A 26,870-nucleotide genomic window follows, 5' to 3' on the forward strand; every position below is an offset into this window, starting at 1 on the left:
TAAGTGCTTAACTGTTTTATTTTAGTATAAATATGTAAGAAAAATGAATAACAATTAACCAATTAATTTGGAAATGTTGTTGTTTTATTATGTCTAAATTAATCAGCTAGAATAAAACAACAAAAGCACTGGTCAAGGCAGAAATAAATAACATCTTAAGAGTGAAAGTTGCAAATACAGTAAATTAAATTAAAGCAGTGTTTACTGCTTCGCACCAAATGAGTCAGATAGCAGTATCCCACTTAGGAGACAGTAGTTGTAGTCACAATCATCAAAAAGATCTATGCCAACACTGGGGAGCTGCACACCAGCTACAAAAATAAAGAATTTTATTCTACCTTTTACAAATTGTGTGTGTGAATTTACTGCTGGTGAAAAGTCTAGATTGGCAGTTTCTGGAGACCAAACTCATCTCTACCCAAAAAACAAATAGTGGGAGTAGAAGCAGTGCATGGATTCCCACACTGTCCCACATTTCAAGGCCAGAGGATAGTCCAGTCTCATTGGCCTATCAGTTAAGATTTGCAAAGTGTGCCAATTAGTGCCAGTTTGTGAAATGGGCCTGAAACTATCATCTTATTCCACATAGGCGATGAATTATCCATCAGGTGGAGGTAACTAAAGGATGTTACCAACTTGGAACGGATTTCAACCAGTAACCTACAGGTGAATGGCTCCACATATTCCATCACCGATCCAAAGAACCATCCAGCCCCACAGTAAATTTATTTTGCCCTATTCCCCATATCAAATAAGCATTTTCCAAGTATGAGCTTTCACTTTAATCAGCAAGAACCCCATTAGTCCGCAGTTAACCTGAAAATGTGTGTAGTGTGTAACCCTGTGGGTCATGGTGCTGCATGCAGGCAAACTATTTGCTCAGAATTCTATCCCATTTCATAAGATACTGTGTATTAGGTAGGGTTCTGCCCTCATAAAGTCAGTCACAATACTTTAATGAACCTCCTCCCCATTAGTCTCCTATCATCTGCATGATTCAAAAAGGACAAATACTTCCCCCAACCAAGGGAGACTATTAATAAAAAGTGAAAATTAATCCAGTTCCAAGGAAGTTCCCTGGCACACTCATCTTGCAAAAGGCAGCAACTTAAGCACATGCTAGGGATTTCTCTCTTTAGCCTGCAATATCTTCTCCATTTTTAATAGAGAAAACACCCATTATTCATTATGAAGGACATCCATGTGTCTCCTCTGCCTTGCAGCTACTAACACCAATTCTTCAGTGGCATGGGGGAAGGCAGAGGACAAAGGGGTTAGCAGGAGAGGGGAGGCGAGAATATCCACTTCATTAGTGGATCTCTTTCCATCAGAGTAAATCGGTCCGGTTTAATTTGCCATACATAACACCTAGAGATTTGGAACTGACACTGAAGTATCCCAGCAAGTAAACAGATACCCTAAACACCTTAATGACTGAAGAGCTTGTCAAACAAAGGAAAATCGATAAAATTGATAGCTAGAAGTACTTTTTAAAGGGCCATATCTTAATATTAGTATGCCAAGGAAGACCCATGTATGCCATCATTACTCGGGAAAGTAGGGGTTGGTGGATGGCATACATGGCCCATTACAGGAAGAAACCTGGCAAGAGTCTGTGCACGGATATGGACAGAGGATCCCAATCCCCCATGTCCAATTTTAGAATCATTATATTGTGTACCTGAGCTTCAGTGGCTTTGGGCACAACATCACTGCAAGCACAAATCGGAACAGAAAGTGCCATTAGTACAAGCTATAGCCTCTTAGAGAAACCAAATATTCAATACAGAAAAGCCTTGTTAAAAATATTAAAGCAATGCCCCTAAAATTGTGCAACACTTTGGACCATATTAAACCATTAATACCCACTGCTCAAGATTTCTCTTCTCTCTCTCCCCTGACCTACAGCAAATTGTACTGCTGCAGAATCACAGCAAGCCAGAAATCCTGCACCAAAGGTCTGATGCATGCTCATACCAGTACATCATTTTAACCATGGTCAACACTGCACCTTAAACTTGTCCCCTTACAAAGTCTGGCCTGGGGCAATGACTGCACTACATATTGTACCCATACTGAAATACTTATTTAGGTTGAGCGTATAGATAGATGCACTGTAAATGTTTGGGACTACTTGTACGTGAAGACAGCCTACCATCCACTGTTGTGGGACACCTGATGGAGGGAAATAGATGAAGGATACAGGTGGCTAAATGGAGAATTTTCTTTCTATTGCACGTTTAGCTCAAACCATTAACACTATTTTAATGTAGCTGGCTGTACTTAATATATAACCAAGAAATTTGCAATAATAAATATCACGCATGATCTTTTTGATGAGGAAAAATTATCCCTATGATTACTTAGGCTTAGGAAGCTATTTTAATTAACTATAAATTAACTGTGTTAAATTATACCAGTGATTAACTCTTGTTATTTACACTTTTAAGTACTATCTTGATAATTACTAACGGTGCAAAATCTAAATTAAGATCACAGGGTTTTAATTATGCTCTGTTTTAAGAGGTATCTTTTTTAATAGTCAATGCAAATATATTTTTTTAAAGTTTGGAGAAAAGTAGGTGAAATCAAACAGTTAGAATTTTGTGCATCTTTTAAGGCATTTAACCTCCAAATCATAGTCCCATAAAAACCTTTATAGTTTACAAAATTGCAACGTAAGACTACAAAGAACAGCACACTTTTTTGCACACAGTGAAATACTAATTATTGTACTTTCTTGTAAACTTCTACTCTTATTTTCCATAATTTTTTAAAAATACTGCACAGTATTCCAAATATGGTTGGATAAAGAACTGGATGACCAATTTGGTAGCATTATCAAGTGACCTGGCATTTTCTGTACAAGTTCTACAAACACCTCTGGTATCACCGAAGCATGTATTATGAAAAGAGTTCTACTGAAACATTGCACAGACTTTGTACCACTAGGGCTTATACATTCAAAGGCAATTTCAGGAGTGCAGGTCCATCCATTCAGATTAGGAAAAATAATTACATACACACAAAAATAAGAAAATCATAGAGCTGTTACCTAGTGTGACTTTACACCAACAAGAACAACAATAAGTACAATTACTATTACAAATAAAATTAAAATGACAAACATCTTCCGATTCTTCTTCTGATATTGTTCAGCCTATAGAAACAAAAGAAAGGTAGTTAATATGTTGATTTCAGCACTGTGCAAAAGCAGACCCTGGCATGATCCAGCTTTAGTATCTAGACACCTACTAGACACGTACACTGTTTTTACGGTTATAACTTGACATTTCACATTATACTGCAAGGCGGCCATTTTGGGTACATCTATGCTGCAATTAAACACCTGTGTCTGGCCCGTGTCAGCTGAGTCAGGCTTGGGCTGTGGGGTTGCATAACCGTGGTGTAGATGTTTGGGTTTGGGCTGGAGCTTGCGCTCTGGGAACCTTCCCGCTCACGGGCTGCAGCCTGAGTCCAAATGTCTACACAAGTTCACAGCCCCACAGCCTGAGCCCCACAAACCTGACTTAGCGGACATGAGCCAACCAAGGGTGTTTAATTGCAATGTAGACATAGCCTTATAACTCAATAACTCATGTCATCATTGTACAGACTTCTTTGACTTGGTATAGATGTGCTGAAGACAAGTATGTCCTGAAACCCCACTTATCCACATTAGATTAATTCAGATAAGAGGGAAACTTCATGTCACAGAATTTGATCTCTTGTCAATTAAACAAAGTTGGGCTGTGCTTATCTTTAGTTCTTGGAAAAGCTGTATACCCCATAGGGTGCTGTGTAAAATATTACTTTACATAAAATAGAGGTGGCACATCTGAAAGTGTAAATGATAACTAAAATCAGAATTTTAGATTGTTTAGGTGCGGAAATTACCTAAATTGTGGACACAAATCAGGTAGTTGTATGTACAAATGTCTCTAAGTAATAGAGCTGGTCAAAAATTCTTCAAACTTTTTTTTGGTATTATGTTAACAAAAGTGGTTTTTGAAGGAAATGAAATTTTCAAAAAAAGCTTAATTTCCTTCCAAATGTATTTTTTGATATAACAAATCAAAATGAAAATTTTCTTTTTGTTTCAATAATAATATTAATGGCATCACGTTTCCAAAGTGAATTAATGCAAATCAGCTGGTGTACAGAGTTTGAAATAGCTTGACAGTTTGAAATAGCTGTGCACATTAAAGCAGAAAAGAAAACTGACAACATATGCCTTAAAGAAAAAAAAGAGATCCCAATCATATTGAAAATAGCAGGCACTCTCCATTTTACAGTATCATGATGACTTGCATATATATATTTTCTGTGACTGATTAGATTTCTATCGAGTGCTTAGCTACAGCTCACATCTACAGAAAACAGTCAGTATAAAATGTATATTGCACTAAGGATCCAAGCTCTAATCAGTATGTCACAATGGACCTGTGGCAGGGTCACTAACGACTATCTTTCCAGTTCTGATCATTTATTTATTTCTAGCCCATTTTGTGTAAACTGCTGGTCATTAATTTAATAATTAAAGCCAGGGGATCACTGCCCTGTTTTCAGTGGTCACCAATTCATCTTTATACACAAGCAGAAAAAAGAAACTAGGTAGTAATATCTTATGCTCTTCTCCAATGGCACTTTTCTGTTAACAGCGTATCAGAAATCTGCAATGATATGAGAAGACTGAGTTGGCAGTATATAGACTTGCAAGTTTCCAAAATATAATGGGCCACTGAGATTCTGAGGTTGAATATAAACCTCTCATTCCATGTTGTTGCCAGCCATGGAAGGAGTCAATTGAACTAACAGAACAAAATCCGACATTTTTTAAAAAAAAGAGAAAAAAAGCCTTTTTGTACCGTTTTGCTGGAGTCCAAGCTTTTCAACTACCTCAAAGCTAAGATGTCCAGAGCAGAAGCATAAAGTTGGACTAAAATCCTAGCTGATGCCATAAAAAAAAGAAAATACCTACTGTTAGCTCCACAAAAAGCAATGCCTGCATATTAAACCCAGGCCTCAAGGGACAACATTCGCAAACTCGGGCACCTAAAATGAGGTATTTAAGTCCACAATGAGGGACCTAAGTAACTAGCCTGATTTTCTGTGTATGCTATATGTGGCTCAGCAATTGGAAGTCAGGGCACCTGTATTTAGGTGCTCAACTCTGGATGGGGTGCCTAATGCCAGGAATCACACTTGCGAATATTACCTAGTAAAGTTCCTGGTAGAGTTAGATCATAGATTTCACTTGCTGTTGCATCCACAATTGCCACAGAGCAATTGTACGTGACAGAAGAGGCACCAGTTTTGTTTTTGTTTTTAATTTGGCCATGGTGTTTGATGGATCTTCTTAAAAATGTTAAAGAGTATCATGTAACGAAGTATATAGCATCTTAAACAACCTCTGTTTACCTTATGTAATTGTTTCAATCCCTCTTCAGTTTTTACACACGACTGCTCAACATTGTAGTCAATTCTGTCCAGAACTGTACCCTGAATAACAAACAACAGTTATAATGAACCTGAACCTAAATAAATACTATAGAACAAATCAGTTACAGTTAATAAGAGGGTGATAAATAGGGTTCACAGAAGATAACTGATGAACTATGCAGGCTAAGCACATCTTCAAAAGAAAGAACTGGTCAAGAAAATAAAATGTTGTCTTTAAAGGAGTTCCTAGCTTGGTTGCCTAAATAATGGGACTGTTACACACCTCAAATTGTGCATGCTTTAACAGTGATCATTTCAGTTTTTAAAGTATAAATGCAGATCCAGTTACTTGTAATGACCAAGAGTTTCTTGCAACTTTAACACATTTTCATGGTCCTGGGAAATAATGTTGTACTCTTGGTTGGTTTTCTTCACCCCTGAATTCCTTGCACCATGGAAATGAACAGAAACAATGGGCATCCAAACCCTTTGGGTATATCTACATAGCAACCGGGAGGGTGCTTCTGATACAGACACACACTAGAAAAGGTTGCCAGAATTTCTTTTAACATGGGCAAACATTCTTCCCTAGCCTGGAAACCATGGGCGGGGGTGGGGGGGCTGGGGGTGGGGGGTGGGAGGAGATATGCAAACTAGCTTGAGGCAGACACCAAGCATGGAATAGCATGGAACCAGCAAAGCTGTAAGAAATTGAAAAGGGGGTCTTACAGTGAGCAGTGTCAGGCAACCTTAATAACAGGCAGTGCTATCAGCTCTGTCTGTAGTGCTGATACCATGGGTCCACACACCTGTTCCACTATCATTGCTCCAAGGTCCCTAAATATTTCATTGAGATCAGAGATTGATTGTACAATCTGGCGGATTTCTCTTTCCCGCTCTTCCACCATTAATGTGTTTTGTTCCACCAATACTAACTGGTCATCTGTAAAACCCTGTAGAAATAGAAGATTTAAATGATGAGCTAACAGTAATAACATGGAACGCAAATAGTAATAAATATAAAGCACTGTCATCCTAATGCCAGGGCCTCTTTGGAACTCCCATAGCAGCCACAGACATCGTTAAGAAACAAAATCTTAGCGTGCAACTATGCATTAAATATGTAACAGATTTAGGGCTGCCACAAAAATTATTTGGATTGTCACCTGAATTTCTGGTAGAGATGATTTAAATCCAGCTACGCATAATTTAAAAAGAAGAAACTTGCACACCCAAAATAGACTTGCAGTTTAAATGTCAGCAGGGCATAAAAATCAGTCTGAAAGCAAATTTGTGTGCATGTATAAAACCAAGGAAGTGGCAAAACATACATGTCAATGGTAGTAGGTATGGCCTATCTACTTAATGCTCAGTATACAGAACATCTCATAAAGTCAACTGCTGCTAAAGTGTGTACATTACTGCAAGGATTGTGTTTGCAGAATCCTTTTGTATTACACAGACATTACTATTTTTATCTCCTAAGGCCATTCACTACAAAGCACTGTGCTCATTTTCAGGCTTTCTTGTTTAGAGGTCAAGTGGAACACTACTTTTATTATCTTGCATGGTGTCAAGTATCAGGGGGTAGCCGTGTTAGTCTGCATCCACAAAAACAACAAGGAGTCCGGTGGCACCTTAAAGACTAACAGGTTTATTTGAGCATAAGCTTTCGTGGGTAAAAACCTCACTTCTTCAGATCAAGAAGTGAGGTTTTTACCCACGAAAGCTTATGCTCAAATAAACCTGTTAGTCTTTAAGGTGCCACCGGATTCCTTGTTACTTTTATTATGCTAGTTGAAATACAGTCCGTCACCTTTTCCACGAGTTTGCTGCTTAATCCTTTAGCATTGGAGGGAATAGTGTTTTGCAGTACAAACAGAGGCATACTGAGAAACACTGACATAGCAGTGATACGCAGTTCCCTGAAACACTGATGTGGGCACTTATAAGGGACGCATCTGGCATGCGTGGTAATGCTGGAGATGTGTATTGTGTCATATACCAAGTAGGTGAGGTAGAGGTGAAGCATTAAATTGGACCCATTCTTCGTATCTATGCTCCATAAGGTCTGTGCAGAAAACTTCAACTTCTTTGTCAACATGAAATAGAGACATAGGCATTCACTCCTAATGATTGCACATTGCCACCATCCAATTGAAGCTACTATCCTGACAACTGATGACAGTTCTCTTCAGAACCCCTGCATGTGCCATGGGAAGATGGAGTGAGGGGTGACAATGCTGCCTCTGCAGAGCTCCTAGTCCCTAGCAGGAGAATGAGAGTTTGACTCCTGAACTCATGTCTCCCACACTTCAAAAATCAAAGCTAATCCCAACTTCCTAACATTATGGATGACAATCTGTGTTCTTCCTTTTCACCAAAAATGCATGGCATGGTACGTATTACTAAACACATCTTAGCGATGATGCATCAAAGCAGGAAAAAAACCTTTTTTTAAATTAAAGACTTTAACCACCCCCCAATTACAACAGTGTTTATTAGGAAAACACTAAGACAACTGGCTAGATGGAACTCCCATATGGTTTGATGCATACATCAGACACAATCTGATTTTTGATTCATTCTCATGATTCTCATATTTAAGACCACAGTAAAAAACAACAAACCTCACTCTCCAATAAACTTCACTTAAAACCTATTAACTTACCCGATCATAAAGAGTACTGTCCTCTCCATCATCCATGAGCGGGACTGACGTATCAAAGAAATGCTTGGCTCTTTCTTCTCGATTTTTCATGCCTGTAAAAAGAGAAAAGCTGTGGTTGAGTATAATATTTAGATACACAAAACAGAAAGTCACTCAGATCCACTATTACCATTTTGAAATGCAACATTCTGAATGTTAATGTACTTCAGGTGAAATAATATTTTTCCAGAAGCTTCAGGAGGACACGAGATATGTGCAGAAGAGGTCAAGTTATTTATGCAGAGTGATATCACACCATTAGCCAGATTTTCCTAAGTGACATGCACTGAATTTTAATCAGCATGTATCGATTGCTATTTACAAAGCATGACCAACTTTGACTACACAAGATTTTGGCTAGATCAGCGACTCTTAATCATTATGTTCCATGAACGTCAAGTAATTTAGCATGCTCTAACATTCAGCATATCTAATTTACAGTAATTTAAAAGGAGCTTTTTTTTGTTGTTGCCCCATCTTTAAAAAATTATTTTATTTCTTTTTGCAGAGAAACACATTATTAGGATTGAGCAAAACTAGAGGTGATGCGTAAATACAAGACACTAAAGTGATGTGGGCCCAAAAGTACTTAGGTAGATACATGCACTATGTCTCTCACAGGGCAGCAGGTTTCTGTATGTCACCCCACAAGTTATTTTCTAACAAAGAAACCCTCTCAGGTGCATGTCTCCTCCTAGTCTTGATCCCAAACTTTACCTGTGGCAACTATAGTGCTGGGCTACAGGATGAAGAGATATTAGGCCAATATTAAGTGGAGAAGATAAAAATAAGTTGGTGCATTTGCCTAGTTACAGATTTTGGATACTGCACATTGTATATATGATATATTGCACATAGCATTTTGCATCTGTGTTTTCTCTCCTCTATGGCTGTTGGACATTAAAATTTATTAGCAATCAATCTCCACTTGTTGCCTACAGCTCCCACTGCTCTAATCTCTGTAGGTCACTTTGCAGTTTGGTTTTTAATTCTTGTTTTTTTGATACTCTCTTTAATTTTGGTGTCAGCCACAAATGTAATCAATTTTATTTACGCCAAAGAAACACAACTGAATTTAAACCAGAGAGAGAGATGAAGCAGTCTTGTAGCATCCTTTTACTTTTTGACTTTAGTTTGACAAAACACACCTTTGGAAGTCCTAAAGGTCCTGAATTTGGATTCAACTAGCAGCAGGCATCACTGATTGAAGACTAACAACTGCTTCACCAATGTAACAGAAGTTCTGCAGATGACTTGCAGGCAATGCGCACACCACAAAAGTGTTTCACAAAACATAACTTGAGAAAGAATTAGGTAGTCGAAACTTTGATAGCAGACTAAGTTAGTCTGTACATAAGACTTCACTCATATATTTACAGCTCATATATGTACTTGTATCAAGACCAAGCTAAGCATATTAACTTATTGTATAAATAAGAACAAAAGAGGCACAGTTAAGTGGTTTTGAGCACAGGACTTAGAGCCAGGAACTCCTGAATTCTACTACTAGAATTGGACAAGAATCTTAGAATTAGAATCTTGGACAAGTCACTGAACCTCTCTGTGCTTCTGTTTCCCCAACCCAGAAAATGGGGATACCACCTTCACAGCACAAATGGAATAGGGCGAAGGTGAGTATTTGTTCAATACTTTGCAGACAGAAGGCACTTAGTACTGTATGTCTTTGCAGATGCTTACGTTTGAGATAGTCAGACTGTGCATGCCTAAAGTTGGTGGATAGGTCCTGAAGGGACTGTGCTAAGGAAGACACTATGTTTCTGAGAACACGTTCTTCTTGTTCTGTACAATTACGTGACCTGCTCTGCAAGGCCTGGACTGCTCTCTGGCATCTGTGAAATAGCTGAAAAAATAATTCCCATTAGTCAAGAATAATAAGACATTTTAATTATCACATGGCTCAAATGTTGAATGAATCACTGTAATACTTTAACATAAGGATTTTTAAAGAAAAGAAAAGTACACTGATGTCCAGGCTGTCATTTAAATGGATATAAAAACACAGCACTCAGATGAAGACTAAAATCCAAACAACTTTGCAGCTAAATGTAAATGAAAGTTTTCTGTAAACTAGATTTTGTAACTGATTAAAAGATTTGTGATTAAGCAAATTATGATATTTACTTTGTGAATAAAAAGGCATTCAAGAGAGCATGCAGGTTGTTCTGCCCAAGAACAATATTTACTCCATTCGAAAGTAATTACTTCTGTTCAGAATGGAGGTTGCATATTTAGTAATACTATTTTATAACTCCTTTACAAACATGAATTACTTGAGCCTCACAATCCTATGGCAAGGGGGTTAACATCTATATTACAGATGGGTAAACTGAGGCACAGAGCAAGTAAGTGACTTGTCATCATAGAGTCAGTCATAGAGTATAGGGCCAGAAGAGACCACCTGATCATCCAGTCTGACCTCCAGTATATCACAGGCCACCCCCCCCGCCCCAGGATCTCAGTGACATATTGGAAGAACTAGGCACAGAACCCCAACATTCTGGCTCAATCACCTGTTCTAACCACAAGAGCGCACTGATTATCAAATGTGAACTTTATTTCAAACAAGTCAGTGCCACACCAGGATAGAGCTAAGTAAAACTGCGGCTTCGGAACTGAATTAACATCTTCTCTGAAAATATTTTATCTGCACCTGTGTGATCTCTTGGGTAGTAATTTCTATTGCATGTTCTTCTTCGCTGCTATCATCCAAAGTAGGTCTGTTTAAATATTTGTCATGAAGACTGGCTAATTCTTTCATCTTCTGTTTAATCCTGCTGATATCATCCTGAATCTAAAAGAAATGGAGAAAGGACAGTAATGCCACAGAGGAAAAGGTTCCGACAAATATCTGATAGACTTAATTTATGTAAAGACATAATTAACAGAAGCGTGTACTGTAGAAAAACAGGCCAAATATTTTAAGCCAAAATGTACAAAGTTGGCCTCTGAGTGTGTGGTTTGTGACCTTGTTGCTCTTTTGACATTTTAACTTAGCATAAACCCTCTACCAGTACACACTGGATGGGACTATGGTGCTTTCAAAGATATAACTCCACTGGACTGGACCACAATACAGTCAAAGAATCACTCAAATTATATTAAAAACGAATAGTAAAATCAAAAATGTAAATTTAGAAGGGAACATGAAAAATCCAGATTGCATCTTCACCCATATCACATGGTGTTGTAATACAAACCAAGCATAATGGTATAAATTAAAGGGCATAATTTCAAATTGGCTTCTACCAATACAACTGTAAAGTCATAAGCCAGATGTCTGCAAGCAGCGTATTGTGCTTGTAAAGGCTGAATACCCATTTCTGTGCACATATGATGGTTTTTGTATACAGAAAAGGACGTGACTGTAAATTTTGTGAGCACATTTTCAGAGGCCTTTTTGAAATCTGTACTAGTAGGTTCAGCCTCACTTTTTACACCGTATTTCTTGCATTAGAATTTACAAAAAGACCTCACTTCAATTAACTCCTTTGTAAATTACTATTACAATAAACCTTATTGCATTAGTGTTGTCACAGCTATTTTCCCATTAAAATCCTTGAACAAGAAACTACACCCAACAATAACATGTAAGTAACTTACTTCTCCCACTCCATCAACCCATTTGGGGGGTAGCCGCTTTGTTACACAAACTGCTGCTTCGGGATCTAAACTGATCCCTGATACTAGTGCCATGCGATCATCAGCAAGCTACAAAAGGGAAAAGCAACAAATTTAAAGACAGAAAACTATGTCTATTCAGATTATATTCATCCAATTCAGGTATTTGTAATCACTGTAACTGCAACCTCCCTTAAAAAAAGCCAGCTAAACAGAGTAGTTAATGCACTCCATGTACAGTTTACTCATTTGTGATGGATGCTCCTCATATCCTGGCTTGTTTCTCACAGATTAATTAGCAATGTCCTTGTGTCCTACCAGGACTCGGGAGATAGAATCCACTCTGCAACTAGCGGGCAGCCACAGTTTCCTTTCTGCTTCAAAGTTGGGACTCAGGAAGCCCCTGAGCTGGAGTAAGGGAAGTGGCCTCACTCTATGTGAGAGCTTGTTGCCACTGGATCCTTGTATTAGCCACATTTCTCTGCAGATCAGGGCCAGACAAAAGTTTCACACTTTAGATCTTTGAAATGAAATTAATTTCTTAAAAGAATATATATTGTTTTGTAGTCTCAAACAATAGTATGAAATTTCCAAATAACGAAAGATAGGTTTATTAGCTCCCTGTGAAGCTAAGAAAAGAAAGTTTTCCATATTCTCAGTCTCCAGGGAGTTCTTTCAGATAAATACTGTATCTGATTCATTCGGAGTCTCAGATACTAGGTGGACACAGGCTAGATAAGTACCTAGATCAATATATTTAATAAATGATCACGTGTAGGGTCTTCTAGAATTGATATGAAGAAAAATTGGAGGATCCAAATCATGACCACCAGCAAGTTGGGGCAGCAAACGGAGGGCACAGGGTATAGAAATACTTTTCCAAGAAGCCCTACAGATTCCCAGGAGGAGAGTAGGGCAGAGCCCAGATGTGACTTCCCCCTGGTTCAGAGCAGTGCTGGAGGTGGCAGAGGGAGGGAAGAAACCCACTCTTACTTCCACAGCCTAAGAACCCAAGTATGTTCCCCCACTATGTGTTCTCAAGGGAGGAGAAGCAACACCTGTGGGCAGGCTACCCACTCCGGGAGCCCAGATGACTCTTATTGCCACCTTCTGAGCCTTGGAAACCAGTGACATCAAGACATCTACTCCATACTTGAACACAAATCTTCTGAGGGGAGGAACCTTTGAAGCTTTGATGGCCCCCCAGCCTCAGATGGGGAGGGGACCCCCTCATCTCAGGGTATTGGGGGGATAGTTTATATTAAAAAATACTAATAATGGTAGGTAGAGAAGCAGTCTGGAAGAGGCAGGGGAGAAAGCAAAAATAAATAAAATAATATACAACCAGGCAGTGTGCCCAGAGTCACCTTATTTGGGGTAGGAGAATTTTAATAAAACCTGAGGGGCTATGTTTTTAGGAGGCATGTTTACAATAACAAAACTAGTATAAATGATCTATACCTGTGCAATAATAAGCCAACATAAATGCATGTTATCCCTATCCTCCCTTCTCTACTCCCTTCTGCATGTTGCACTCACTTGTTGCATCTTGTCTACTTAGGCTCCAATCCTGCAGAGATCTGTGCAGGGCCCCACTGACAGCAACAAGGGTCTGTCTGCATGGAGCTCACTGCGACATCAGGGGCTTAGATTGTATGTATACTTGTATTTGTACAGTGCCTAGCACAACCGGGTCTTGATCCTAATTAAGACCTCTGGGAGTAATTATAAAATAATTAATAATAGTAGCAACCCTGGCAAGGAAATAAATAACCACACAGACGAAGCTGCCAACAGAAATGCTGTTAGAAGAAAACAACCTCAAAACCATTTTGTATGTACCGGTAATTACATTAACTCTCATAGTGAAAGTAAGCCTTGAAAAAGTGGCCCACTAACATCAGAGCATGTTCTCTAGAACAGCGCAAATACAAAGAGGAAAAACAACCTGTATACATCACAATTCATAGGAGTCAAATAATTTGAATGATAGAAGAAGATGTTTTAATAGGTGTCATGATATAGAGTTCAATGTTATTGGGAGCTGAAGTATATTAATTTATTTATATTAGTGTTGTAAACGTTTTAAAATGAGGGTGTAGTACACTGAGGAGAATTAGATAGTATACTTGAAAACAGAGTGTGGATTTCATTAAAACATACCATGACTGCAACCAGATTTGAAAAGTTGAAAGGTTTTAAGGGAAAGAGAGAGAGAATTAATAATAAAGATTATCTGCAGAGTTGCAAATGCTTACAGTAAGTGTGCAGGAGCCTTATTTTCCAAATCTTACTGTTAGGTGTAGGTCAAAAAAATTTCACTTTACCCTCAAGAGGCATCTAATAAAGCCTTAATATACAACAAAGAAGCTAAAAAGAGCATAACATCTTTGCTCAGTCTGGCAAAGACTAAAGGCCCAGTTTTGATGTCAGATATGCTGATGCATTATATGCTGTTATAGGATTTGACATCATTAATGATGAAATACACTTGTTTATCCTGAAGCAGAATTGTGTCCTTAAGGTGTGGAGTGGGTGGAAGGAAGATGGAACATTTATTTCCTTACCCTAGCAATCTCTTAGTGCCCTTCCTGACACTCCTTTTTACTGCCCAAAAGCTAGTAACAACAGAAGAATCTTAAACTGATTTAGACACATAGAACAAGGTACTGTATATACTCGTTCATAAGCCAAATATTTTTGGTAAAAAATGATGCATCAAAGAGCGGGGGTTGGCTTATAAACGGGTCTACACCAAAATTTGATGATTTAAAACTCTATGAAAATCACTGAATTGAATATTTAATACATTGTCATTTTGTTTACCTGGAGTGTCTGCAGGCATGGAGCCCCTCAGTTCTCTGTGGCCGTGGTTTGCCGTTCCCAGGCAATGGGAGCTGTGGGAAGTGGCACCACTTCCCGCAGCTCCCATTGCCTGGGAATGGCAAACCGCAGCCACTGGGAGCTGAAGGGCTCCGTGCCTCCAACACTCCAGGTAAACAAAACGTCCCGACCCGACCCGCCAGAGGCTTACCCTGATGGGCCAGGAGCCAAAGTTTGCCAACCCCTGAAATTTAGGGTCGGCTTATGAAAGGGTCATACAATTTTTACCATTTTTCCTTATCCATCTTGTGGGGGGGGGGGTCAGCTTCTAAACGAACCGGCTTATGATCGAGTATATACGGTAGTTTACCTGGATCCGTTCTTTTTGCTAAGTTAGCTACTATAACCTCAGTATTTTTTATATGCAATTGAAATAACTTGTAATTAAAAAGGGAAATGATCACAGGACGTAGTTACAGCAGTAAGGCTCATTACAGCTCTGTATAAACAAGAAAACTCTGAGGTAAGGCTGATAGTACAATAAATAGCATAAACCACTTAATACTTCTATAGCACTTTCATTCTGAGTACCTTAGAAGGAAAACTTTAACTCACAAATCCCTTGAAGTAGTAGCCTAATATAACTGATGGGTAAACAGGGGCACTGAGAGGTTAAATGACTTGTCCACAGAAAATTTATAGAAGAGCTCGAAATGAGACCTAGGTCTCTTGACTCCCAGTCCTGTGATCTAGCTATTAGGCCACGCTTTCTAACTTAATTCACTCAACCTCCTCTCATTCCCACTGAAGTACTGCTGCAACGCTCTGCTCCAGCTACAAACAGAAACACTCCGCTTCTTTATAGGACATTGAACAAATAACAGAATGGATTTATTTTATAATTAAATAAAGAAGCATGAATGGTATCTGATAATTTACTTTACATTAAGAAAAAGGTAACTGAAGTACATTTTCTTCAGTTCATTTTGTGTGGGTTGCATTTTGAAGTAGGTTGCTGTGCCTATACAAATGGATTATACGTGACTGCAAAGGCAAGATTTTTCAAAATGTCAGGTAAACCGGAGATGTCACATTAGAGAAATCCCACCAATACTACTTTGTGTGAGCAGATGGCAACATGTATATTTTGTAGCTGTGCAAATTAATTGTTTCTAGTGTATAATGCTTTTCTAATTTAAAAGTTTAAGCTCTGAAGATCTGTTGATAATAAGGATACTCCCAAAGACCCTATTGCTGCAAACATTACTCGGCACACTGCTTAGTCCATTGAAACCTAAGGGACTACTCACAGTAATAAGCCCTATGCCTGCTATAGTTTACAAAAGCAGGAACAACATTTAATGGTTTCACTGTATAAAGTTTTTATATGTAGTGTGTAACAGGGTAACAGCAAATCTGGACCGTTTTATGTAAGTATATAGTAATACTGTAATGTGACTACCCTGAACATCAAAATGTCTCATGAAAGCTCTCCTTCACGCTAATGAAAACACTGCCTCATCCTTGTATTGTGAAAAAACCATCAGTGATCTCACACTGTTAAATCTAAAAAATTAACAGTAAAAAGAAATGAGTGTTCTAACTAATCATCATCTATATTGGATGCACCATGGTGGAACAAAATATAAAAAAACAATACCTCATCCAGCTCCTGATATGATTGGTTGATTCCATCAGCCCCATCCATTTAGGGACAGCAAAAGGTAAAAGAGAGAAAGAGAGAGAGACACAGGACAGAAATAGGGTACAGTCAGTTGAGAAAATACTGAAACTTTATTTTTTTAAAATTGACAGTTTACCAAGAAAAAACCAAAGAGGCTCTTAAAACAATAACGACTAATAAAATACAGCATTCTCAATGTATCTACATAAGCATTTAGTCTGGTGCATAAAAGCACATTTTTCTTTAAAAGTTATTTCAGTAGTTTTCTGGTAAACAGGAACACAATTTTTGTTTAAAAAAATCAAGAAAGTCAATAAATTGATTTAAATACAATATATGATTTCAAATACCAACTATCAGATAGAAGAATTGCTATGTAAAACATGTTTAATATGAATTGAATGTAGCAAGGATCATGTGCTCATGCTATTCAAAATCCAGGATAAATTTTGACACATTCAATTCAAGAAAGAGATTGGAGGACCTGTATGCATTTTGGTTTGATATTTTTATTAGGCAAAGCTTGAAAAATTGACTCAAGACACACATTTATTGATAAGCATCCCAGTCACCTTAAGAGGACATAGGGAAGAGCAAAGAAAAAGCCACACCAAAACACCAAAAGATGAAAGATTTAGTTTAGTATACTCTAGTTATCAAATAATGTTATTGTCCTTATAGTTGAAAACCATATAAAAGACTAGCAACTACAATATATTTGCAACTTTACCAGTGAAACCACTGCGTTATCTTTGTATAGTGTATGAAAAGGGGACCAGAAGGAACATTGAAAAATTAATAAAGCAAATATTACTTTTAAAGCAAGGACAAAATGCTTAGAGGTAAAAAGGTGTCTCATGTTACACTTAAATACTTCTTATATTTACATACTCAGCTTTAGAAATAAAAAGTAATTTAAGAATGCTAAGGACTTAAACTTTGCCCGAGTATTTAAAATTTCAGTTGCATTGATTCAATGACTGTCAGTATCAGAAGGCTGAACTATTCTAATGCAGGATAAAAACAGTGAACTTTTTACAGCAATGTCTAGTACTCATGAAGGGTGGTAGACCAACAACCCTGGAACCTGTTTATCCAAAAACAAGATAAGGCAAGGTAGTGACAATCAGGCTCTGTCAACCTGCCAGCGGGTTTCATCCCTGCTCTGGAGGCACTATGTTAGGGGAGGAAAAGGCAATTTGCATAGATGTTATACTGATAGGTGTAGTTATAGGCACCCCAGACAAATATATGACAGATAGCTCGGTCTATACAGTTTTTGGCTTTCTTGCTGAGACTAACCTGGATTTAACTAAGTAGCAATTATGGAACAGACACCTGTCCACTAGGAACTAGGTCCAACTATTAATTCATTTCACACAGGGCAACAAAGGCCTGGTCTACACTGGGGGTGGGGGTTGGGGGGATCGATCTACACTAGACGTGATAGATCGATCCCTGACAGATCGATCACTACCCGCCGATCCGGCGGGTAGTGTAGTCATGGCCAAAGAGACATGAAGCTTTTCAATCTCTGCCAATGCTGATTGCGTTTACGTGAGCACTTGACAAAACAGCTTTTTATTCCATCAATGCTAGTAAAGGCTTTGAAAATGTAAAGCTGTAAACAAGTGCTAAGTATTACTAACCCATTACCCTTTCAATGGATACTGAATTTGATTGGTCAGTTGCTTCTATGCCTGTTTTCATGATCAGTAACATTTCTAGGTAAATATTAAAATTTTAGAATGTCTAAAAAAATCCTGGTGATTTAACAACCTCTAATTACAATCTGCACAAATACAATTTTAGAAAAGCCAAATAGAGTGCCAGAATAAAGTACATTTAAAATATATTACTAGGTGTGACCTTTACTGTTCTATAAATGTAATTTCAGAAGTAGCTTGTACAAAGATAGGTGGAAAAAAGCTAACTATGAACAAAGATTAGTCAATGGTAGCTCCCAGGTTGAAATGGAATTTATAACATTAAGTACCGTTTCTCTTTACAGAAAATGCACTAATGAAAAGCAACAAAGAAAGAAAGGAGGACCCATATGTTTACTGGAGGCTTTTCTAAATAAATGAGAAGATTGACCTTAAGTGGAAATAGACAGAGACAATTCTATACTAATGTAGTTTCAGTTACCAACCAGAAAACTACTTGGCTGGGTGGTCAAATGGGGTGCTTCGTTACTTACTGAAATCCAATTTTTAAAACTCAATTCAAATTGGCACTGTTTATGTGCATTTACAAAATCTTCTCTCTCTCTTTCGATAATTATTTCGTAAGTGATTTCAAAGCAACACTGGAATCTGAAGTTTTCCGTCATAGTCTGACCAGACCAAAATTTACAAACAGCCACAGGTATAGAGTTTGTCCTCTTGCACTTGAGGATTATGCTTGGTGGTATCTGCACTATGTATTATAACCACTTTGCAACAGAATATAAACAACAAAAGCTATAAAAACCGTTAAAGAAGAAAGAGAAAACAAACAGTAAGATATTAAGGGGAAAAATGGAAGGGCTTCTCCTTTCATATTTAAAACATCCAAACTGGAACTACAGCAATATATCTATATAAAATATAAATAAAATAACTTGCTGTATGTATAAATTACCAATGGAAAGAATACACTCCAAGCCCCAATCTGGCAAACTGATGAACAAGGGTGGACTCCTGTGCCTGCAGAGTCCAATTAGCTTCTACGTTTGCTATTATACTATGAAGTATTTTCAAGTAGCTGAAATAATGTTTAGCTGAAAAAATGTACAGAGTTTTGTGTGCTGGATTTTTTGCATACTTAGCTGTATATATAGCAGGGGAATGTGGCTTTATTAAAACAAGTGATTAAATTTCAGAATGGAAAAATAGCAAAGCTTATTCCTACTAGGGAAAGAAAAATTGAATGACCGATACATAACTAAACATGTCAAATCACTTATGGCCCTGATCTCACCTGCAGATGTGCTAATGAGCACATCTGTGCCTGCATGGTGGCCTGCTCTAATTACATCTTCTTGCAGGAATGGTAGCTATAACACAGACTTCATACAATGAGTCCAATTTTGCGATCCTTCCTAAAGGATTCAACAGGGGCTTTGCCTGTGTGAGTCAGTATTGGACCCTGTATGCATATGTACATGTTCTTTAAAACAAGGAAGAATCAAACTATGAACTAAAAGTGCACCTGGATTCAGACTGACTTGAAGATATAAAAAGCTGAGTGGCCGCAAATGGTTTTAAAACTAGAAAAATGTTATTTGATTATTGCTTTTGCTTAAATTGTTTCCTTGCTTTTTTCATCACTCTATGTACAACTGGAAAATAGATGTTTGCACTCGCTAAGATAACAGAGCTAGTTACTTTGGAAATTCAAAGTCCTAATAAAATTCAGCTTTTAGATTGCTTCTGGATGACAAAATCCCTAAAGGGAATGGTAATTTTTTGGGGTAGGGTAAAACAGAGGCAAACAAGCACTGGCTGTGTGGACAATTATAAGCCATCTTACTTCCTTTTTCTTACACTTTCACTAAGTGTAATTATGTGATGGTATTTTCAGAATTTGGAGATTGAATCATGGTAAATTTGGAATGCACCTATTGATTGAACAACTTCTACAACAAGAAACAACAAAAAGATCTGTCAGTTCTAGGATGCCATGTTACATCAATTTCAAAAGGCATTCATGCATTTCATTTTAACAAATTTATGACACTATGATACATATGCCTCTTTTTTCCTTAATTAAAATATCAGATACACATTGAAGAGAGCACAGTCATTCATTTTACTTTGGAAAAGGGGAAAAAAAAAAAGAGATACCAGCAACTTGTCTCAAAGTAAGAAAAGGTTAAAACAATGGTGGTAAACTGCATTATAGGTTTTAACAGTGCCCACAACAAAGTGAGAAAAAGAGATCAGAATGAAAAGATAGCTTTGTTCCTTTCACCTGGGAAGGGAGATGGGGTTGGGAGAAAAAGGAGCGACAACAACTTAATGTCTAATAATAATGTGAAGATATTTAAATAATAAAGTTTATTATTTATGGAGCAAATAGACAAGATCAGTATAAGAGGACAGATCTATTCTATTCATTTTAGATGGGGAGAGGACAGTGGGAGGGAGAGGTGGTGTTAGAAGTGTGGGACAAATGGAAGGTGGGAGATGGGGAGAAAGGGGGAAAGAGGTAGTAAGAGGAAAGGAGATGGGAGGAGGGAAAATATAGGGTGAGGAGAAGAAAGGGGAGCAGGGGGAGTTTAGGGGGGAAGGTGAGGCAAAGGAGTGTACTGGGGGAGAGGAGATGGGGTGAAGAGAGGACGGAAGAGACAAGAACACTTGCTGTCTGACAGTCCTAAGCAGATGGCATTAGAGCAGCAAGTGTGGGATACAGTAGGATGAAGGGAGGAGACTCACCGCAGCAGCCATGCTACGTGAATTCAGAGGGCTGGAGGAGCTGTAACTACTCACTTGCTCGGCCAGCAGCTGCCGGTTTTGGATCGCGTTGTTCCGCAACAACAAGAACGCGTCTGTTAAACGCCGGGTGGCCATGGCTCTACTTCTAGGGCCCCCCTGGACTCCCCGCAGAGCTGTCACGGGACCCCTCGGCACCCCCAGGGGTCCCAGCCCCGAGCCTTCAAGAGCCCTCCCTGCACTCCCAGGGGCCCCAGCCCCGAGCCTTCAGCCCCCCCCGCACTGCCAGGGGTCCCCGGATTCCTGGACTCCCCTTCGGCCTGCACGGGACACCCCGAGCCCCCCAGTGGCTTCTCTACCTGAGGACTCCCAGGTCAGGCTTGTGCCCTGAGCATCCCTCACCCCCTCCCAGGGAACCCCGGAGCCTCCCCCGCTGTCCCAAGGCGCCCCCCCCGTGGGGGGGCTGGCTCTCCTAGGCCTGGGGCTCCCGCCCTAGCTCAGCCCAGACACCCCGGGGCGGATACAGCGCGAGTCCCCGGCGGCTCCTTCCCGCCGTTCACAGGGACCAAGGAGCGGGGACGAGCCCCGACTCCCGGCGGCAGCGCCCGGCTTCATCCATCCTTCCTCCCCGGATCTGACTGCGGCCCGGCTCACTTCCGCGTTGTGCATCCCCAGCCCTCCTCCCCCCGACCCGCGCGCCGCGGCACCAACGTTCCGGGCCCCGGGGCGACCTGGGCACCTGCCCAGAATGGGAGGGGATGAGCGGGGTGGGGGAAGAAGCCTGTTGTACCTTTCATCCTGAGACTGAGATCCTGAGGGATTCCTCAGGGCTGCCCCATTGTCCCCAGCATCTCTGGGCAGTGCCATGGGGGTTGCCCTCGTGCCAAGCCCGGTGGATGCTGCAAGTGTCATGGGGGCCTTTGCTCGGGTTGCCAGCATTGTATTTCAGAAACAAGGGAGGTTTCAGAGGAGCAGCCGTGTTAGTCTGTATCCGCAAAAAGAAAAGGAGGACTTGTGGCACCTTCGAGACTAACACATTTATTTGAGCACAAGCTTTCGTGAGCTACAGCTCACTTCATCGGATGCATTCAGTGGAAAACAAGGGACTGTTTTCTTAGCACCTCTGCCCCACCCCTCCTGGTATTATTAATTATTATTAATAATATAATTAATAAGCAGTACTCACTTATATTCGCCGGCGGTATTTTTTGCTGCTTTTTGCAGCACTCAGCAATTCCTGAGCCTATTGTACGGAGATGAAACAATAAGGGATGGATGTCCCATGTTTGTAACAATGTCCTCAAGGGGTCACTGTCTGCAGGGACCAAACTCCGTGAAAGCATAAGCCTGTACTGATTGGGGAAAGGGCCAAATCTAGTGCCCTAGCTGGAGGGCAGCCACTGACTCATTAACCTCTCTACAGGACTAACCTCTAAAAGGGGTACAAAGAGCCAAACTGTTAGTAGGATCACCAACCCCAAAGCATTCAGAAACCATTAGTCAGGTCCCAAAATCATGAGGTTGCCATAAAAATCATGAGCTATTAAAACTAATAAATGTTGGGTTCCCCTGATTTGCCTTCTGGTTTCCCAGCATTTACTGTTTACATGTTCCAGCTTTTCTCTGCAACCAGGAAGGCTGAAAATGAGCTTCTCACATAATCACAAGACTCCAGAAGGTTGGGATCTAAGAAAAGCACTGGCCATTGCAAGATTCTGGGTAAAATAATGACAGCTGGCAACACAGTGCATAAGCATCAGAGTAACAAGGAATAGAGGAACAGAAAAGTGACCTCTCCAGGAGGGCTGCAGCCAGTACAGTTCTGGAATTCTTGTCTGCATTCATTTAAAGTGTGGGAGATGTTATTTACTAATTAAAACAAAAATACATATTTAAACATTAATTTATTTGAATTTTTCAAGTGGCAGAAAAAAAAACAGAACTGGGGTTGATTTAGAGAAGAATCTCAGGCTTTTCCGGTTTCCTTTGTTGCTGGATTGTTCTGTTGCACTGGACATTCTGTATGCTGTGCTGCTTCCTGGAACTGCCTGGGATCCTCCTTTTGGTATGGAGAGGGATCTATGCTTCTGCTGTCTGCCCAATGATCCAATGCGAGGGTCTACACATTCTTTCTTGTACTACAGCCCTGTCTCACCAGGTCTCCAAAGCTTACTTTTGAAACAGCAAGAATCTGAAGCCAATGTACTGTGGCAGGCAGCAGAGCGACTGTCCCACAGTGCACCTCTCTTGTCCTTCAGGAGATTCAGTGGCCTAAATTCTCAGAAAAAGATGTGTCATTTGTACATATGGTTCAGGCAGTTACCATAATCACAGATACCTTTTCCAGAAAAATCATTCCATTGTGTCTAACCACCTGGGTCAGCATCTATAGTGAGCAGTGGCCTTTGCCATTATAAGACCTTTTAGGACCTGTTCTTGAACAGCTCTTCTGACTCAATGGAAGAGACTAGAAATTTGGAAGTTGAGAAGGATATAGGACTCAGTCCTGCAAAAACTTAGCCATGTGCTTCGTTTTCAGTGGTCTGGTGAAAATCTGTTTTGATTTTGGCTGAATCATAAAGGTTTAAAATATATACTTCACTCCTCTATGTGATTTTTTTAATATACTATAGCCATTTTTTATTCTGTGAGAACAGGTTTTTGCTAATGATCTTCCAACAATTTCTTGGCACTGCACGTGCATGTGTATGTAAGTGAGTTGAATTCTTCATTCAATAGGCAATCTCTCAACATTCCTTTAGTTCTGGACATGTGTATATAAGAAAGCTGGTTGGAATTTCTCTGAATCTGATGAGGGTGCATATGAAACAAGCCCTTGTTCTGTACCATATTGCAAGGGGCAGATGGTACCTTAACTTTGGCATTTCATGACTTCATTTTTACAAACTTTGATGTTCTTTTAGTATAGTTTTTCTTCCTTTCTTGTCTCCATTTAGAGATTTTTTGGATTCCCAGGTCTCTGGCCACTTTTTGTATTGTAACTCACTTATTATTTTGTTGTTGTTGTTTTTTAAGTGCTATTTCTTCCCCACTATTTCTTAGCATCTTTTCCTTGCTGCCCTACTTAGTGAACAATGGTACAGTACATGCTCTATGGACTCTTACAATCCTCCATTCATGTTCTTTCCCACAACCAGGACCGAATCCAAAGCTCATTGAACTTGGTGGTAGTCTTTCCATTTACTACAGTGGGCTTTAGATCAGGCTCCCAAAGAAAGACAAAACTACGCCTTATTTCATCTAATAATTCTATTTTGAGGCAAACAGCTAAGCAAAATTTTTCAAAAATGGTTGGATAACTAGAGCTACATTTTCAAAAGATGACTTTAAAATTGTGCCCACACGTTTTGGCATCTCAGTCTAGTTCCTAATGCAGTGCTATCCACATCATACTAGCAGGGGTGAAAGTAAGGCGGTACGGGCCGGTACAGCGTCCCGGTAAAAAGTAGCTGCCAGTACTGGCCTGTACTGCTGCCTTTAAAGCATTGGCGGCCCCAAGGACGGCGGGGGGCACAGAGCCGGCCCCATACCAGTAAGAGCTCAATTTTACTTTCACCCCTGCATACTAGTCACCAGCTTTGTGTAACTATTCGGACTATTTAGCCAAGGGAGATCAGATCTCATGCTTCAGGGCTCAAAACAAGGGTCAGGAAGGAATGTCTTCTCCCTCCCCCATTGGTACATTTCATATGGGGGTAGCAGAGCGCACATTGCAATCCTCAGATGCTACAGGCCTGTGCTAGTGGCAGGATATTGGGCTAATAAGTCCAACTCAGCATGGCAAACCCTACAGTCCTTTCATAACTGGGACCTTTGTTGGCAATCTCAGCAGAGATGCTAAAGAATAAATAGGCCATGGTGACTGCATGACTCTGTCACTGCTAGATGTGATCCCTCTGGATGAGAGTTCAGGCATTTTGGAGGAAATCTGCACTTCCCTTGCAGCTGTTCAATGGATAAATAGATGGTTTCAGACACCAGGGGTGTTGGTGTGCCATCTTTCATCGGTATTTCATTTATTTTAAAATTAAAACAGTGCACTGCTTTGACAGCGAATTGGGGTCCTGCCTTTTGCAGGTCGATGTGATTCTTGCAGGCTTTCTATAGGTGGTGCTGTAGGGTAGCAAAATGAGAGTGGAAACATTCTAGACTTTTTTTTTTGGTAAATGAAATCTCCTTTGTTTCTACAAGTCCTTGGTATTTCAACTTTCTTAAAGAAAACTGGAGGTAATTGCCTGTAATTTCTTTATTTTGCTGAACCATAATTAAAATGCACCCATTGGAAAGTTGTATAAACAGAAGAGAACTATTATTGCCTCTGTGTTACAAATCTGTGCCTATTACTTTTCTTTTCCTGGAAACCCACTGATTGAACAAGCTGTCTTTTCATATGATCTAAGTTAACTCAAATTTTAACAGAAGATTTTTTTGGAGTTAGAGATTAAGAATATCGCTAGGGAGAGACCCTGAATAGTAGGCATTTAAAATGCAGTAATGCTAGGAATTCATTTTCCAAAGTGGGGCTGGTTGTGTCTTGATCCACACTCAAAAGTCCTGTTGATTTCAACAGAACTCCTGCACACAGAACAATTGCATAATTAGGCCATAGGAGTATACAGGTATCACTTACTATACCATTGAAACGCAGTCACATTCGGGGTGGAATGTAGCATCTGTTTAACAGCATGTAGGAAATGAACAAGAATTATGTATCCAGGTGGAGATGCATGGGGAGTTTAATGGATCAGAATTTAATAGCCAGAGTTGGTGTATACATCTAGAAATAAGAAAAGGAGTACTTGTGGCACCTTAGAGACTAACCAATTTATTTGAGCATGAGCTTTCGTGAGCTACAGCTCACTTCATCAGATGAATACCGTGGAAACTGTAGCAGACTTTATATATACACAGAGAATATGAAACAATACCTCCTTCCACCCCACTGTCCTGCTGGTAATAGCTTATCTAAAGTGATCATCAGGTGGGCCATTTCCAGCACAAATCCAGGTTTTCTCACCCTCCACCCCACCACATAAATTCACTCTCCTGCTGGTGCTAGCCCATCCAAAGTGACAACTCTTTACATAATCAAGTCGGGCTATTTCCTGCACAAATCCAGGTTTTCTCACATCCCCCCCACCCCCATACACACACAAACTCACTCTCCTGCTGGTAATAGCTCATCTAAACTGACCACTCTCCAAGTTTAAATCCAAGTTAAACCAGAACATCTGGGGGGGGGGGTAGAAAAAAACAAGAGGAAACAGGCTACCTTGCATAATGACTTAGCCACTCCCAGTCTCTATTTAAGCCTAAATTAATAGTATCCAATTTGCAAATGAATTCCAATTCAGCAGTTTCTCCCTGGAGTCTGGATTTGAAGCTATTACCAGCAGGACAGTGGGGTGGGAGGAGGTATTGTTTCATATTCTCTGTGTATATATAAAGTCTGCTACAGTTTCCACGGTATGCATCTGATGAAGTGAGCTGTAGCTCACGAAAGCTCATGCTCAAATAAATTGGTTAGTCTCTAAGGTGCCACAAGTACTCCTTTTCTTTTTGCGAATACAGACTAACACGGCTGTTACTCTGAAACATCTAGAAATGACATTAAAATACCTCTGGTTTACATAGCTGAGTAGAAGGGGTATCCTGCCCAAAAGCAGATGTGAGATTTATAGTATATGATCTCCAGAAATCTCTTACATTCATATGCCAACCTAATGATGCATATGGTACTATTCCTAAACAAACACCCTCATTATCTTATTTGGGGCACCCCCCTTTCCTTCCCCTTTGTAGGATGTTAAGTCTCCAGTGTGATGTCATGTATCTATAACACAGATTGTCAATTACACAGCATTAATCTGGAGTAACTCTGCTGAAGTCATTTGGAGATACTCTGGATTTAAACTGGTGTAGCAGATGTCATAATTTGTTGCTGTGGCTTTATTCTTGTTGTAAAGAGCCATGAACACTTGTGCCACTATATACAGATGAATAGGAATAATGGATAATAACTAATGTAACACGAACCCAGTACTGCTCACACTGAAGTCAACGGCAAAGCTCTCATTGACTTCATTGGGAACTGGACCATATGGGACTGTGATGAACAGAAAGGGTTAAGTTATAG

General features: G+C 39.7%; 1 protein-coding gene across 4 annotated transcripts; it reads right to left on the reverse strand.

Annotated features, from left to right (window-relative positions):
• Nucleotides 1-21,371, reverse strand: STX16 (syntaxin 16). 4 transcript variants are annotated; one of them, XM_048819688.2, is made up of 9 exons: nucleotides 20,717-21,371; nucleotides 16,275-16,286; nucleotides 11,774-11,881; nucleotides 10,824-10,964; nucleotides 9,851-10,013; nucleotides 8,114-8,205; nucleotides 6,252-6,395; nucleotides 5,422-5,502; nucleotides 1-3,160 (listed from the first exon to the last, which is right to left on the reverse strand). In XM_048819688.2, exons 1-9 carry the CDS (start codon nucleotides 20,849-20,851, stop codon nucleotides 3,056-3,058), a joined length of 981 nt encoding a protein of 326 aa, XP_048675645.1. In that variant the 5' UTR covers nucleotides 20,852-21,371; the 3' UTR covers nucleotides 1-3,055. The 4 variants fall into 4 exon arrangements, with proteins under 4 accessions (XP_048675645.1, XP_074974852.1, XP_048675646.1 ...); XM_075118751.1 differs by having other exon boundaries at nucleotides 20,771-21,370; XM_048819689.2 differs by lacking the exon at nucleotides 16,275-16,286.
• Between the last annotated feature and the right edge of the window lie 5,499 nt (nucleotides 21,372-26,870).

Source organism: Caretta caretta, chromosome 13 (assembly GCF_965140235.1).
Source record: "Caretta caretta isolate rCarCar2 chromosome 13, rCarCar1.hap1, whole genome shotgun sequence".
Classification (NCBI taxonomy): domain Eukaryota; kingdom Metazoa; phylum Chordata; order Testudines; family Cheloniidae; genus Caretta; species Caretta caretta.

Coding starts and splice junctions, on each gene's coding strand:
- STX16 (XM_048819688.2), bottom strand. CDS start 20,851: ATGGCCACCCGGCGTTTAACAGACGCGTTCTTGTTGTTGCGGAACAAC. Junction 8,206..9,850: donor ACAGTCTGACTATCTCAAAC/GTAAGCATCTGC, acceptor CTCTTTTTACAG/GCATGAAAAATCGAGAAGAA. Junction 5,503..6,251: donor GAGCAATGATAGTGGAACAG/GTGTGTGGACCC, acceptor TTTGTTATTCAG/GGTACAGTTCTGGACAGAAT.